The 15973-nt window shown below is 45.2% G+C and overlaps 1 protein-coding gene across 4 annotated transcripts in view; it reads left to right on the top strand.

Annotated features, from left to right (window-relative positions):
- The window catches only part of kcnh5b (potassium voltage-gated channel, subfamily H (eag-related), member 5b), a 79396-nt gene extending 63707 nt beyond the window's left edge, over window positions 1–15689 (top strand). Inside the window, exons 13-14 of one of the 4 annotated variants that reach the window (XM_029493539.1) lie at window positions 14500–14694; window positions 14779–15689. In XM_029493539.1, the coding sequence (XP_029349399.1) occupies window positions 14500–14694; window positions 14779–15594 (1011 nt within the window). In that variant the 3' untranslated portion in view covers window positions 15595–15689. Of the gene's footprint in view, window positions 1–14499 lie in introns of all 4 variants that reach the window. The other 3 variants (XM_029493538.1, XM_029493537.1, XM_029493536.1) reach the window with 3 other exon arrangements.
- Window positions 15690–15973: the final 284 nt, after the last annotated feature.

The following is a 15973-nucleotide window of genomic DNA, read 5'->3' as shown; positions in this document are numbered from 1 at the left end:
CCCATCAGCCTCAGCTGGAGCAGCAGGTTTTAGCTCACTGAGTTCAGCTTGTCAGCTTGTTTCAGAGTTTTAGAGGAACATTTTCAGTAATAATCATTAAAACAAGACTTCAGCACTGTGAAACAGAAAACAGAAAACATTTTGACATTTTCAACGCTTATGCATGTTCTGTGTTTCCTGCTGTGGACTGATTTAAAATGCTTATGAGAGCATTGGAATGAATGAATGAATTAGTAAAACCCCAGTTGAGTTAATTATCACCAAATTAAATTGTTCTTTCCAAGAACCCTTCTATCAATTTGCATATTTAAATTCCTGTCATGGAGTCTGGAGTAAACTGCTGGGCCACTCTTTATTCAGATACTCTGTATAATCATTACAGAAAAACAGGAAGGAGCAAAGAATCTAACCTGCAGCATTATTTCTGTTTACACACTGGGGCTGGTTACACAAACAGGTTTCATTAGCTGTCTTATTCACAGCATGCTCCTCTCTGCTACGTCCCCAGTGTGTCGTTTAGGTGGATGATAGTGAAGCTTCTAAATGAGTTAAAAAGTAAAACTATCATTACGGTGAGCTCTAATGACTCTTATTTTTAACACAACTGATTCAAAAATAAAAATAAATAAAATAAATGTCATGCCATGATTCATGCACACGCTTCAGCCGTTCTAGCAGACGCTCTGTCATAACTGAGTTAATTGTTGAGCTGCACACTTTGTTTTTCTTTTTCTTGCAGCGTGCAGCAGGATACTGACCCGGCGGTAGCATCCTGTAAACACAGGGCAGAAATTGTGATTCTCTGTAGCTTTTTTGTTCAGAATGTCACAGTGATGAAGATAAACCACTCGTAGCAGGAGCTCTGACGAGGCCCGTGGCGCTCCGGGGAGACCAGAATGTGTGTCAGGTCTAACTCGCTGTGTCACTCACGCAGTAATGGCAGGCTGCCGATCTGCCTCCATCAGCACTTTCCTTTCTCTGCTCTCTAACTTTGTCTCTGGGCTGCTTCCACTTTCTGTTCACAACCTTCTTTTTTTCACTGTAATAATTTGTATAATTTGTATCCGTGTTGCTTCCTTTGTACCAGCTCAGCCTTTCTACCAAAACAAGACTGTGGTTTGTTGACAGCTGTCACAGCGTATTCATAAAGGTATTTGGAAAGCGTAGTGCAGAGAAATGGTTGTTTACCTCGGCCACATCAGTCCGGTCTAGACATTCGGCCTGACAGCTCAGTGATTTACAGATTAACTCTCAAAGGACATGAGAAGCTCATACTCTGTGATATTTATAGGTGCTCCCCTCCTTCACGTTTAGGCCTTTTTAGGGTTCTGATGAAATACAGACCCCGAACTGTCGTCAGTCTTTAAAGTGTCTGTGGTGAAGCCGATTACATCCTGAGTTACAGTCTTACCCAGACATCCATATTCCAACAGAACTGAACCAGGACTCACACCTTTCAGTACTGAAGACTGATCTGTATCTGAGAGGAGTTTTTTCTTTTTAAATTAAATATGATGTAAAGCTTCGGGGAAAACAGATAGCATGTCAGTGAAAAGACTGTAAGAAGGTTTGATTCCCTGCTCAAACCCAAACCTGTTTCTCTATCAAAGAAAAGAAATAACAAACTTAACAAACGTTTGTAATCAGGAAAAGTTCAAGAATCAGTGATTGATATATGATATGATCGATGTGGGAGTAAGTGGATGCTGATTTCACTCCACCCCACCATCATTGAGTGGAATCATCCCATTGTGTCGTCTTCTTCTCCTGTGGTGGTGGAAACTCGACTGGCATGAACGTAGACTTCGGGGTCCAGCTCTGAGAGCTCCTGTAACGAAGTACAGATGGAAGAGATGTGCTTTGGCTTCACTGGTGACAGATTTCAGCCGTTGTTGGCTTCCAGTTGTGTTTGTACCAGCTCACGGTTCTCATCACTTGAGCCAGGATTTCATTTTGGCCTCAGAGTCTGCAGTCAGTACGTAGACCATCACATTAGTGATCTAAGGGGTTCATCGACAGAATAAAGACACGCAGCAGTTCTCTTTCAGACGTTACTGTGGAAAGGTGGTGTCTGCCCCCCCAGAGCTGCTCACCGCAGATCTCTTGTTCCCCCATCAGCAGGGCTCGTTATCCTTTACAGGCCAGTGTTTCTGTGTCTTTGAGTTTCACAGCAGCAGGCTGCCGGTTTTAGACGGTAGATATTACTGTACTCAAAACGCTGCTTATTAACATCTTGTTTTCAGCAACAACTCACGCAGCAGTTTGTTATCCCAGCCACACATCCACGGAGAATTATCTTCAGCTCAGCAGCTCCGCTGATTTTCAGTTTAAATTTCAGCTCGCAGTTTTGGTTTTATGGTACATTTACTGTCGATCAGTGTGCTGGACTGGAGGCAGATTTACTCAGTTTGGGATTCGGCGATCTCTGTAACTAGATCTTTCTCTCAGGAGCTGAAAGGAAGCTGAGAAGGACTGAGCTTAGATTCATCACACGCAAACATGCTGCTCCACGCCTGCTGGAAGTGTAGAGGGGAGGACTCGATACTGTTGTGGTAGTTCTGATAGATTTACTGTGACGGGGCAGTGTGGAATCAACGCAGAGCCAGATTTGCACAATCTGTGTTTTCTCAGAGATCTTTTTTACGCTGACACATTTTCCCAGACTTACAACTCGTACTAAGGCGATATCTCCTGAGTACACGGTACACAAATCCACCTGGTAATCACAGGAAACCATCCAGGCTTTCTCTTTAGTATAAACGTGATGCAGCTGTTGATTTCAGCCGCAGTCAGAGAGCAAGCAGGGAGCTGCTGACATTGGCCCATAGCTTCCTGTTTGCATCATACAAACATTAAAATACTGGCAACAAGAAAAACCATCAGTATTTTCTACTGACATCATCCTCATTTGTTGCTTCCACTGATATCCATTCATGTTGTGTCCAAATGGGCCCCAAACTGAAATTGCACATTTTTGTGCGTTTAGGTTGTGGATTGTCAGTGTGTGTTGCTGCCTCATTATCACACTGATACAACCCTGAACATTCCTCCGACTTGGCGGGTCAACTGAATCTGATTTCCTGACGCTGCCAAGCTCCAACTTCGGATGCCAACGTGGAGCGACGGCAGACAAACCGATCTGAATCCGCAGCGGGAGGAACTGGCTGCAGATGACTCGCAGCCTTTTATCTTTTGGGGGATTTTCATCTTTGTTCTGCTGAGTTTCAGAAGCCGAAATAAACAAGTAAACGGGACCCTGAGTGAGCCCGTTTGATGGGGAGGAGCCGGTAAAGGCGCCTGCTGGGAGGCTTCTCATGCTGAGCTGAGGTTTTTTGGGACAGCTTGTGAGCCGGGATGGACAGACTTCACGGCTAAAGTCTGCGGGACTGGAGGCTTTTACTGGCTCTGTGTGACCGACAGTAAAGACGGAGCAGCATATTGTCGCTGTTTTTGTTTGTGTGTGTGAACAGGACCAGATAGAAAGTAACAAAAGTCATGCTTTCTGCTCATCAGATTCAGATTTTCATAGTTGGAACGTCTTTATCAATATAAGAGGAGATTATAAACATTAAGATCAATAGGTAACACTGTGATAAGTGTAACATATGGGGCCTTTCAGTTGAAGGCTTGAAAGCATTAAAAGTATTAATTAGTTAATTAGTTCATTAATAAGTTAATAGCTTTACTTCACACAGCTGTTCGTGTTTTCGTTGAGCCGCCAGCCGAGAAGCTCTTGTTAACAGCTCGCTCTGGGCTGAGCGTCCAGGAAGCTGCCTCTTCATTCTGCTCCCTCAGCGGAGCGAAGTTAACGTGATAATTAATCGACTGCTGAGAGGAATTTGTTTCAGTGTGAAGGAGCTCTTTGCTCAGATTCAGCCCGTTTGTTTTCTACAGGTTTCCACAACAGGAGCTTTCCCGCCTTCTTTTGTCTGTCTCTGTTTTCTGGGGGATTCGTGTCTGTGGATTAAAACAACAGCGAGAGAAACTTCAGGTCTTCAGGTCATCTGAGCTGCAGATGTGTGTTCTTAAAAAAGCTGCATTTGAACCAAAAATACACAGGCCACACACACTATTCAGAGTCTATGTCACACACTGACTGAGGCCATCTGTGTGCTCTCAGGCTACAGCCGACTCTTCTACCAGCGTCTCTTTTTCTCCTTTACAGCAGTTGTGTGTTCATTCTCACCACTTACGTTGTGCTAACAGATGGATGTTGACAATCAGTTGAGCTTTTCACTGATGGAAGATCCAGTTAAAATAGACATTTTCAGATTTGGCCCGACACCTTTTGTTTCTACGGTTGGATCTGTTACACCTCAGCTCTCGGTTCAGGGCATTCTGGGACATTCTATATTAATCCGAGGCCCGAGGAGCTCGTAGTTTGTGGCTATCTGTTCACATCGGCACCGTGCAAAGTGGGCCGAAACCAAGTCTGGCAGCAGGGTGAGCCCCAACTTCTCAGGGCTAAAAATAGAAATGTAGGATGGAGCCGCGAGCTTACTGGCTCATTGTGAAAGGAGGCTGAACAAACGCTGCAGGCCGGATCTTAACTAACAGAACAGGAACGTCCACAGGCTCCCAAAACAATTACACACTCCTCACATGATCACTGTAATTACTCATTGTCCTCCTTTACGTGTGTTATGGAAGATTTGTTCTCCAACCGACAGCCTGACAAAGATAGAATTCAGACATGTTGATAAATCCTCAGTGCTAATCTTAAACCAGCTCATCAACTATTCTATCATAAAGCCAAATCTGAGAGTGGAAACGAGACATGAGTGCAAGATTAAAAATATCAATTTATTTTCCTCTTCTTGTCGTGAGCTCAGTCACAAGATAAACTATTTTCACATCACTTGGACCTGAAAGGAATCAAAAGCTGTTCAAAGAGTCAAAGTCAAGTGGAATGATTTGATCTCAGCGCTCTGCCTTCACCTGACACTGTGAGGGTCGATCATCAGGAGCAGCTAGCATGCTTTGTATTGAAATGACCACCAGTTTCTTTATTTATTCATTTATTCTGCTTGTTCATTTTCTGCTTTTTAATGTTCAGGAAATGATTGTATTACGGGTTCAGCCCGAGTGTGCCGCTGAATCTTCTGTTACATGGCTTCAGAGACGGAGGAAGTTTTAACAGTGAATGCAGTCCAATGTGTGTACAGGAGTGTGTCCTGAGGAGATGAAGTGGGGAGGTGGAGCTCGCTGTGTGTGTGTGTGTGTGTGTGTGTGCGGTGTGTGGTGGCAGATAAAGGTTGGTGTTGCTTCGTCCAGGTTTATAGGATGTTAAAGTCATCTGCTGGAAAAGTCCTTAAATTCATGTAATTTATCTATTTTTATTCTTTAAAATGGTCCAAATTTAAGTGTTTTTCTTTTTGCCTGAAAATCGATGAATCCATCAGTTTAATTACCTAAAACAAAATGAAAACAAAGACGGGAAGATGAGAGTTTGCTGTTGAATCTTTGTTGGAAATCAGATTTTAAAGAGCAGGAATTCCCTCAAACAGCCTGATAGCCGGCTCTTAAACGACAACACCCAACATTTGACCGGCTTGTCTCAGCCTTTTTTATTTTGAAGGAAAAAAATGGTATATTTTATTAGAAATGTTTTGTGTGTGTTATATGTGTACAAATGAATTTCTTCACTCCAAACCAAATTTTCTCCAGGTACAAATGAGTCCCCTAACTGAGCTCTAACTAATTTAGAACCATCTCAGCTCGCCTAATTGGACCCAGTTGGTTTGTCTCGCAGTCTGTCTCTGCTCTGGCAGATTTGATGTTCAGGCCAGATTCAGACCTGATGTAGCAGGTTTCTTGTTTTCCTGCCGGCTGCAGCTGTAGTTCAGAGTGCGTTTACTCTGGAACGAGTAGAAACGTAGAAACGCCGTCTCTGTGATTCGTCCCGTCTTTGAGGCTTTCGTTGGGTCTTCGCTGACATCGACAGACTCTGCCGGGAGTGAACCGGCGCCAGATTCACTTTTTCATTGTTTCGTCATCGGCCCTTTTTGTGTTGCTCATCTGTTTGGCCACGATAACGTTCCTGCTGCCGCGCCCTGACTGCCCCGTCAAATTAAACCCCAAATTGAATCAAAATACATTTTGGTTGGTTGATTTAATCTCCTAACTGTGTTCACATACATCATAAGACCTCAGCGATCTGCATTTCGAAACGTTTTAAACAGATTGATTCTGAATTCCACTGAAACTGGAGGATTGGTGCACACAAACTATCTGTTAGTCTAAATGAATGTGAGCTCTCAAGCATATTGGAGTCTTATATGGGCCTGTAGGAGCGTCTGAGTGTGTCTGTGTGTGTCTGTGTGTGTGTGTGCGAGGCTGGGTCAGCCATGGGGAGTCAGCAGCAGGCGCATTAGGGACGAGGTGCAGCAGCGATGAGAACAAGTCATCCATGCACACATTCTCATTTTCTCCTCCTCTGCTGCGCCTGGTAAATAATGAATTGGCCAAGTAAAGAAGGAAAAGTCACTGAATCTTTCTTTCCTCCTGCGTTTGTGTCTCTCCGGAGAAGTCGCAGCTGCATTAAACAAAGACGAGGGAGGATTTTCTCAGCGGACCGCCCGCCAGAAAGGAGCAAAGCTAACAGGCTTTTAAGAGGCTCGTCCACATGCTGCTCTTTAAGGATTCTCTTTATAACACTGCAGCAGCAATAAGGACCTGTGTGTGTGTGTGTGTTTGTGTTTCCATATGCTGCATGTGCCAAAACATTTAGTTGATTAAAATATTCCTCATAAAAATCTGGAACACGGTTCGACAGATCTGATGATTCAAGGCTTCTTTAACATTGGGACTCTCTTTCCATGAGAAACAGTTATTTTTTATTTTAGACCCGATAATTTAAAATGATTTGTAGTGCCGCTTCTTTTGTGTTTAGACATTTTCCATAAATTCCGATATATTGATGCATTTTGACGTATTTTTCTTTTGCTCCCTTTGATGACTGTATAATGAACATTTAAGATGATTCAATTCATGCATATTAAAGTTTTCATGTCTGTATGATATTCAAATAGAACACTACATCAGTTTGGCTGTTTCATGGCTCATAATGTATTTGTTTTCCGGCCTCATGAGTCTGTGTGTATGATGTCAGAACGATTGTTGGACTGAACAGTCAGCACTGTGGTGTGTGTGTGTGTGTGTGTGTTTGAATTTTCCCTTGTGTTTGTAGATGTTCCCTGCTTGTTTGCTGCCCTGTGGTGTGTGTGTGTGTGTGTGTGTGTGTGTGTGTGTGGGAGGGAAATGACAGATAGGATTACCTGGAGAGAGCCCCCCCCCCAGGCCTTTTTGTGATGTTTCATGAGATGGCAAGACATGAAAACAAGATACAGCATGTGCACACAATATACAGTGTGTGTGTGTGTGCGTCCATAATAAAGATTTAAAGGTGAAGACGTGTTTTCAGGTGAACTAGGAGCTGAGATGAGACACTAAAATAAGAACGTCCTTTTTGTCACCTGATCTGTTGGTTGTTTTTTTTGTGTGTTTGCCTCTCTGCTGTCTGTTCTGTAGAAAGACAGCGTACAGACATGATGATGATGATGACGATGATGATGAAGAGTCCCTCAGAATGAGCTGATCTGAGTCCGTTTCCTGTCTGAAGTCCCTCAGTGTCATTATTTCTTGCAGTCTTGTTTTAACTGCTCCTCTCTCGCTCTGTTTCTATTTTTAGAAGCTTTATGATACGAGCTCCTGCGATGTCTGCCAGAGCGGAGCTGTAACGTTCCCCCTCCTCGCTCACTCTTGTTGTTATTTCTCATTGATGCGGGATCGTAGTCGTCAGATCCAATGCGCGGGCCGGCGGTCCGGTTTGGATCTTTTTATTCGATCCAGCTATTGTTGTGTGTGCCAATCCAACATCTATCCATCACCCTGACTGCTGCTGCTGCTGCTGGTGTGTGTCTGTGTGTGTTTAATAAAGAGCCACAACTCAACAAAAAGGTTTTAATCAAGTGCAGGATTGAAAGCATCCTCACAGCATCCAGGATTAAACCTCCCACACAGACTCCAGCCTGATTGCTCCTCTTCCACCTGTCGTGGTGGTGGTGGGGGGGGCTCAGGGGACCATGATGGCATGAGGGGGGTAACTTTTGTATTATGATTTTCCAAGAACCGTGTGTGCATTAGGGGGCATGGCTGCTGTGTGACTGACAGACTGCGCCACCCAATCAGGCACCTTCTTCTCCAAATTTGGTTTCTCCTGGTTTCAAAAAACCAAGATGGCTGACGGAGGAATTACAAACTGGAGGCTTCTGCTCCAAGACTGATGGATGTCGTCATGGTAACGACAGTTATTTGCCATCACGAAGGAGGAAAATTAGCTGGAAAGGCCAAAACAGTTTTTGTAGACTCGTTCATGTGGACAGTCTTTGGGCCCGGCTGACTCTGCTGGTTGTTGGAGGAGCTTCAGCGTTGACTTTATTTTCCTGAGCTTGATTTATTGACGGATGAACACGGCTCCTCTGTAGATTCATCAGATCACACTCCTCCTGAGCTCAAACCACAGCTACAATCAGTCCTGTCATGTGTGCCCCCCCTTTGTCAGATTTGTCAGACCGCTCTGATTGCCTGCCAGCTGTAAATTGATTTTTGAATTATATAAACCGCCTATAACTCACCCAGTTGTATCACCAAATTCTGCTGCTGCAAACCTTTTTTTTTGTACATCTTCAGCTAATGTGGGATAAAAACAAGAACGCCTCTGTTGCAGTTAGCTGCTGGTTTATTACTCAGAGTACTCGGCTAATTTACTGTGTTTGACGGACTGCTGCTTGGCAGTGTGTGTGCGTCAGTGTGCTGAGCTGGCTTTAGCTTCGTGCAACCGTTCCTGCTGATAATCAGATCAATTCTTTTTACATCAGAGCCCACAGAGTCAGGTGAATGAGCAGGATTTAATGCTGATGAACGCACACACACACCTGGCCTTCGTTAGAGCTGAACGCTGAGTATTATTATCAGCCAGAAACCTTTAATTTAAGTAACTGCAGGGGAATGGATGTTAAAGAAAGGACTCAGTGTTGACAAGTTTAACCTGCATCTTATTTTTTTAAGCAACGAGGTGTGAAGACAATCCGCAGGTTTCTGAGCAGTTCGCCGTTCCGATTATGCAGGTTACTCCTGGACACTCATGAACCTCTGGGGCTGGGTCAGTGTTGTTTTGGAGCTCAACCATTTCCATTTTATTAAGGATTAACTCGCTGCATAAATGAGGGCGGAGCCACTTTGAGCGTGTCCTGCACATACAGCAGGAGGTGGGCGGAGTCAGGCTCAGTTTCTGATCCCTTTGGGATGGCGTGATCTGATTTTTCGCCTTCGTTGCTCAGGTAGCTGCTTTGTGTGAGCATGTTAACATCGACGTATCATCATGTTTAAGCTCATATGTTCTTAGCAAACAAACGAGGCTCTGACTATGTTTCTGTTGCAGTTGACTCGGTGGTCATGGAGAAGTTAGAAGATGAAGATCAGGCTCCTCGGGCTGATGATTTTTCCCAGTTGTGGAAATTTTAGATGTTCAAAGGTTGAAACTTTAAAGGGAAAGTTTGAATCCTCTCTGTTTGGCTTCAGTGGGTTATCTGAGTTAGACATTTTACACACACAAATCACACTCCGTTCTAATGGGCCGGTCTGTCATTCCTGCACGCCACCACGACGCCCTCTAACCACATTTACACACAGCCACTTCCTGCTGCACATTTACGGTGATGAATGGGAGAGGCAGAGTGCCGTGTGACCGCCGGCAGCTCCGCATAAACAACAAACCATCAGCAGTAAAAGAGACCGATCTGCTCCTCCAGCGTACAGTGAGAACAACGGAACGGAGAGCAGAGAGAGAGAGTCATCATGGCCCACAATCCTTTGCAGCAAATTCCTCATGGGCCTCGTTTGATATTGAGTTTGGTAGATAAGGAGGCAGAAATCACCTTCCCTCTCTTCTCCTGCCACGTTCAGCGTATTATCCACAGATTTCTTTTAGATTCTGTCCTCAGCGCATCGTTTATATTTCTTCAGCTCAGCTGTCACTGTAATTTATATTTTCAGGGTTTCCCAACAGAGAATTTAGTGAGTCAGGATCAGAACCAGAATCTGGATCGGGATCTGGATCTGGATCTGAAGACGTTTGGAGGAACAAATGAAGCAAAAGAAGTCTGAGGTTTAACTCCTCATAAAACTGCATGCTGCTTGTTTCTTCTCCTCCTTCCTCTTGAGTTTTTCTCAGATTTCCAGTGTGTAATGTTTTTTCTTTGCGCCGCCCCCAGTCAGAATATCATGACTGGACTAAAACGAACATTACTCAGCCCAGTGTGAAGCCCTAAAAAAAACCCCGAGCAGAAACTACTTCGGCTCGTCTCTTGAATATTTAAACAGGCCTGCCGTACGTTCAGTTCGGCTCGTAAACATTATGTTGCACTGGCTCTGTCTCTGCTGTGCTCGGCGCAGAGATCCAGATTATATTGGAACTTTATCTGATACGGAGAGCTTTGAGGCCGGAGCCCAGAATAGATTTTTAGTGCTGCGACGTTTAGAGGCCGTCTGCAGCCACAGCTGTCTGAGCTTACAGGCTCCTCCTTAGAATAACACCTCAATCAATTGTCCTGTTACATAATTTATCAGGCAGAAGGTTCCTCACTGTAAAGCTGAAGACTTCCCAGAACACCACAAATCCGTATAGCTGTCATCAGAATCACAACAATGACGTTAAAGAACGCAGATAAAGGCGGTTTTGTTACCATGCTACCATGGTACCGATTTCATTCTGTGAAATGACTGAGCGGCAGAATCCCACTTTTACAAACCCAGATGAGTCGATTCTAAGTTATCATCTTCCTCCTCTGTGGGAATGTTTAGACGTGGATCTGGAGCTGAGCCCCACTCTGTAGACATTTAATGTTCATTAAGATATGACCAGCGTCTGTTTATTTAACACGGTGCGTCTCTCTGTGTTTCCAGTAAAATATCCTCTACACCCCGTTAAGCTTCGACCGCTGTCACAAAGGAAGGATTTATCAAACCACACCAACTCATCCCAGATTCACTGAAATCCTGGACCGTTTTCAGATTTCAGTTTTCCAAGAGAACCAGACGGTTAATGACTTTCACCTGCTTCCTCCAGGAGAAGTCTGGCTCAAAAACCGGCAGCTGGCTTATGTTGACAGTAAATGATGAGTTAAACCGATTATGAACCAAATCATTCCACATCGATCAAACAATGACACCTGCATGAGGAGAATACTGTGGGAGAAACAAGAATGATTGTTTTTAGTCAAATGACGTCACAAAATAAAATACAACTTTTTTTTTTATAAAATTATTTTTTTTTTTTGAAGGGCTTAGTTGGGTAATATATAAAAATCTGCCTTATTTACTCTTAATTTGGTTTACTAATTTAGTCCATAAATACATGTCACATCACAATAAACTGATAAAAACCACCTGTGAGTCCAGAAGTAAACTCAGCCCATCGGGTGCTTCATTAGTTAATTCTAAAAATCGCTGCACCAGTATAAGAGAGAAATATCAGAGGAGCTGATGACAGTTAATGAAAACACAACGATGCTCCATACGTCTTCATAAAGTACCATGAATATCTGCTCGGCATATTTTATTATTAAATCACCTGATAAATGTTGTTATTAAGGTGATGAAAAAGACAAGTCAAGAAGTGCTAATTAATTATTAATGTCTCACCGCACATTAATAATTTAATAATTTAGTTAGTTGTTGAATATTTTAAACAGTTTGAGCAGCAGATTTAATGTTCCTGCTTCATCACTACACAGAATATGAGTGTTTTACTCTGAAGGGGGCGGAGAGCTTCGCTCTAACAGATGAAGGTGTGTTTTCATCTTGTTTGGACTCAGATAGATTATTAATCTGTGTGGAGGGAGACAGAACACGCTCACTGTTCATGATCAGAAATATGAAGGAAATGTCGGACAGAATGTGTTTTATTTTGAAAGTCCTCTTGACTGTTTGTGGAATGACGGCAGCTTTACTCTGTTTCTGGATCTGGATCTGAGTCCAACAGTGCTGTAATGTTCATCTGAAGGTGTTGGTTGTGTTTGTGGAGGCTGTGTGACTTCCTGATGGGGGGAGGGAGGGGACACAGTGCCTCAATGTCCATCAGCTGTCAGATAAAACAACCCCCGCTGGGGTGTTTTCTGAATGAGGTGCTGAGATTATACAGTTTTAACGGACCCCCCAACCCCCAGACTGCAACACTCACGTCTCTGTGACCTTCTGGATCGACTGCTCTGTCGTCCATTCAGCCGCTTCAAGTTCTCGTCGTGTCCCACTGATTACGTTTGTCATTCCTCCCCAGATCACTTTTATATGCTACAAGAGTGTGGACATGGAGGGAATAAAAAATCCAGATAATGAGAGCGCTGATAGAAACACCCTCAAATGTGCTTTTCTGTGAAAAACGCAGAAACAAAGAAAGTCAAATATCAAATTTCATAGACAAACACTTTTTTTACTGGTTGTGCAACTTGAATCTGATACAGAAGGAACGGACGGATTAATGTGTGTAGAAATATGTGCTGGCCTCTCTGTGAGACTTTCACCACATTAATAAATGAACCTTTGGTCCAAACATGGAGGATTTGGTTGTTTACCTGGAAGAAAGGTGTAGATTCTCACTTCTGATTGGCTGACCGACTTCCAGTCATTACAGCTAGAGATGTTAAACCGGACTGAGTTGAACACAAATATTTCTCCTGATGAACGTCTGCCCTTCGAATCAAACACAGAAGAGTCAGACGTGGGACCTTTAATGAAGCGAGATGAAACAGCAGGCCCAGACTTGCCCTGAAAATCTGGACGATACCACTAAATCAGACTCGCTGCTGCTGAATAAATGTCTTTAAAAGCATTGAAAGAGATTAAATCAGGTTAAAGAAGTTCACCTGCTGTTTTGATTAATACGATTTATCTAACCTAATGTCCCAAACTATTCCATACCAGTTATATGACATAAGACTCATGTCAGACTGTCTGAACACTTCCTGTGCTTGTTTCCTCTGAAATGCACCGAATGGTTCCAGATCTGTTCTGACGTGGAAGGATTTGAGCAGAATATTTCTGTGAGCGGAGATTTAGTTGACAGGAAAGTGACGGAGGGCAGACTCAAACACAACTATTACATGACGGAGCAGCTTATGACACACTAAGTGCATGTAAATGGAATAAGATCAGCCGGTTAGTTTGCTTATGAGAGGAAAACCTCTGCTTTACTTTAGCTGACACCTCAGATCTGTCCTCGTCCAGTCAGTCCAGATCTCCTCACAGCTTCCCTTCCTTTCAGCTCTTTCCTGTGCCTTCTCTTCTGTTCTCGCCCGATCCATCACTCAGTTATTTATGCAGCACAAATTATCAACAGGAGTTACTTCCATGCTCCGGATGGAGCAGGTCTAAACCTTCACCGTGTAAGATCATCTACAAAGCGTGTTGAAATGCTCAACTGAACTTCTGTGGAGGAACACTTCCTGTCTCCAAGCTGATCTTCATGGGATTCTGCCTGTTCTGTTTGGATCCACTGATATGTATCACGAGTGTCTGATGCATTTAGATTCTTGACGTGACGGCGGGGCCGGGACTGAAGTTAATGTAAAGTGAAGTTAGTTCGTGGAGGTTTGTCATATTTGATCCCGTCTCAGCAGCTCAGATGTGACAAAGCCTCGTTTTGATCTCCGCCTGAGACAGAAGACACAAGACGCTCTGTTCTTCTTAGGAAGAGATCACAGAGAGAAGCATCAGTGATAACTTCTCATTTACTTTGACTCACAGCACTCTCTACCTGTCATGGTAAATTTAATCAGAAGTGCTGAACTTCCAGGTGATGCCTGCAGGAAGCTGTGGAGGTTTGAGATGATTGACAGGGGAGGCCTAGTATCCTCTCCTTGGGCTCGGAGGGCCCTCAGTGGTTGGATGAGCTGGAAGTATAGGTAACGATGGAAAGCGCTGAAGACTCTCACTTTGGGCAGATTATGGATGGACGGTAACTCGAGGGGGTCGACTCTGGTTGCCTTCTTTCGGGAACGTTATCATTTATCATTTCAACCTTTAAATCATCAGTTGGACGGCTTGCTGCATGCCTGCCAGGGATTTCTGTCATTTCCAATGTAATTAGTGTGTAAGGGGAGCCAGGAGAGGCTGGCGCCAGGCTGAGGCTGAATAATACAGGAGAGGTGTCGGAGCACTGATGGATAATTTAACACGGATCTTTAGGAGCCTTCGCCGTACTCGAGTGCACTGCAGAAAAAATGGGACATGTGAATAAACTGAATTGGAACGGTTTAGACAGACTGACAGATTTCCATATTCATATATCGTTCCTCTCATTGTTGTAGAAAAAGGTTTTATCTCCAAAGATTAATGTGAATCAGCTGGTGGGGAGAGATTATTATTCATGTTATTCATATGAAATGATAAGAGTTGTGATAAGACACGTCTCTTCTCTCTTTTTGCTCGTTTCCCCGGCAGATAATTTTCCGCAAGATCAGCGAGGTGAAGAAGGAGGAAGAGGAGAGGCAGCGAGCGAAGAACGAGGTGCAGCTCACCATCCCGCAGGACCATCCTGTCCGGAAGCTCTTCCAGAAGTTCAAGCAGCAGAAGGAGCTCCGCAACCAGGGAGCGTCGGCCGCCTCGCAGCTGGACCTGGAGAAGAACCAGCTGCAGGTGGAGCAGCACCAGCACCTGCACCCCCACAGCCTGCAGCTGGGCCACTCCAGCCTGCAGCACTCCCTGCCGCTCAGCCTGCAGCGGCCCCACTGCTCGCTGCAGAACGGGGCCCCGCCCAGCAGCAGCGTGCTGACCGTGTCTCAGGTCACGCCCATGCAGAGCTCCCTGGCGTACGGCCACCCCAGCGAGCAGCCCGCCAAGCAGAACAACTGCGACATCCTGGAGCTGCAGCCCAGTTCTGCCGGAGCGGGCGGCGAACAGACTGTCAGGCTCAAAGTCAGCACCAGCCCCGCCCTCGGAAAGCCGGCCCCCAAGGCCACCGGCTGGATGCGCCTGAAAAACAACATGGCTCCAGTGGAGACCAGGAAGGAGGGGCTGAACAACAACCTCAAGGCTGTTTCCGTGGAGATGATCTCTCAGGAGGGTAAAGGTCAGGAGGCAGGCGGGGGCGGGGACGTTGAGGAGGGCGGGGTGTCCAGCAACAACCCCCTCCGCAAGACAGACTCCTGCGACAGCGGCATCACCAAGAGCGAGCTGCGGATCGACCGGGCGGGGGAGGCGCGGACCCCCGCCGCGGTCACCCCGCTCCTCCAGAGCCCTCTCCCCGGAGGAGCGGGGTCCCCTCACCCTTTCTGCCCCATCCCGGAGCAGGCCCTGCAGGCCGCGCTGCACGAGACCCGGCTGGAGCTCCGGGAGGACATCCAGACTCTGGGAGGCCGCCTGGGCGCCCTGGAGAGTCAGGTAGCTGAAATTATCAAACTGCTGTCGGACAAGAGGCGGCCGTCCATGGGGCCGCCGTCCGCCTCCACCACCCCCAAAACCAGAATACATCGTCAGGACATCTTCACCGTCTCCAGGCCTGTGTCTCCGGACTCGGAGAAGGACGACGGGCTCTGAAGTGAGCTAAACCAGTGGTGTAGGGGCCACAGCAGAGATCACATGATCGCCATTATCAAGTCAAGGTGACGCTCTGCTGTGGAGTCAGATTCAGTTACACCACTGGCTCCTTTAACATTTGCACACTGACATTTACCTCCAGGTCCGGTGAGAGTCCCGGCTCCGCGGACACCTGGACCCGTTTTTTTTGATTGTACATACCTCTCTATGCATGTCCAGCTGGATTCTGGCCTGCCAAAGAAACAACGACCGAACATACTTATTGCCTGTATATTATGCAGTTGACTGCATGCAAATGGAATTTAAAGAGACATTTTATTGAGCTACACTGTACATATGAATATTTTTCATTGATAATTTACTATGTTGACATTCAGGG

Source organism: Echeneis naucrates, chromosome 22 (genome assembly GCF_900963305.1).
Source record: "Echeneis naucrates chromosome 22, fEcheNa1.1, whole genome shotgun sequence".
NCBI classification, from domain to species: Eukaryota; Metazoa; Chordata; class Actinopteri; order Carangiformes; family Echeneidae; genus Echeneis; species Echeneis naucrates.
This window is presented reverse-complemented; position numbering and strand designations above follow the sequence as displayed.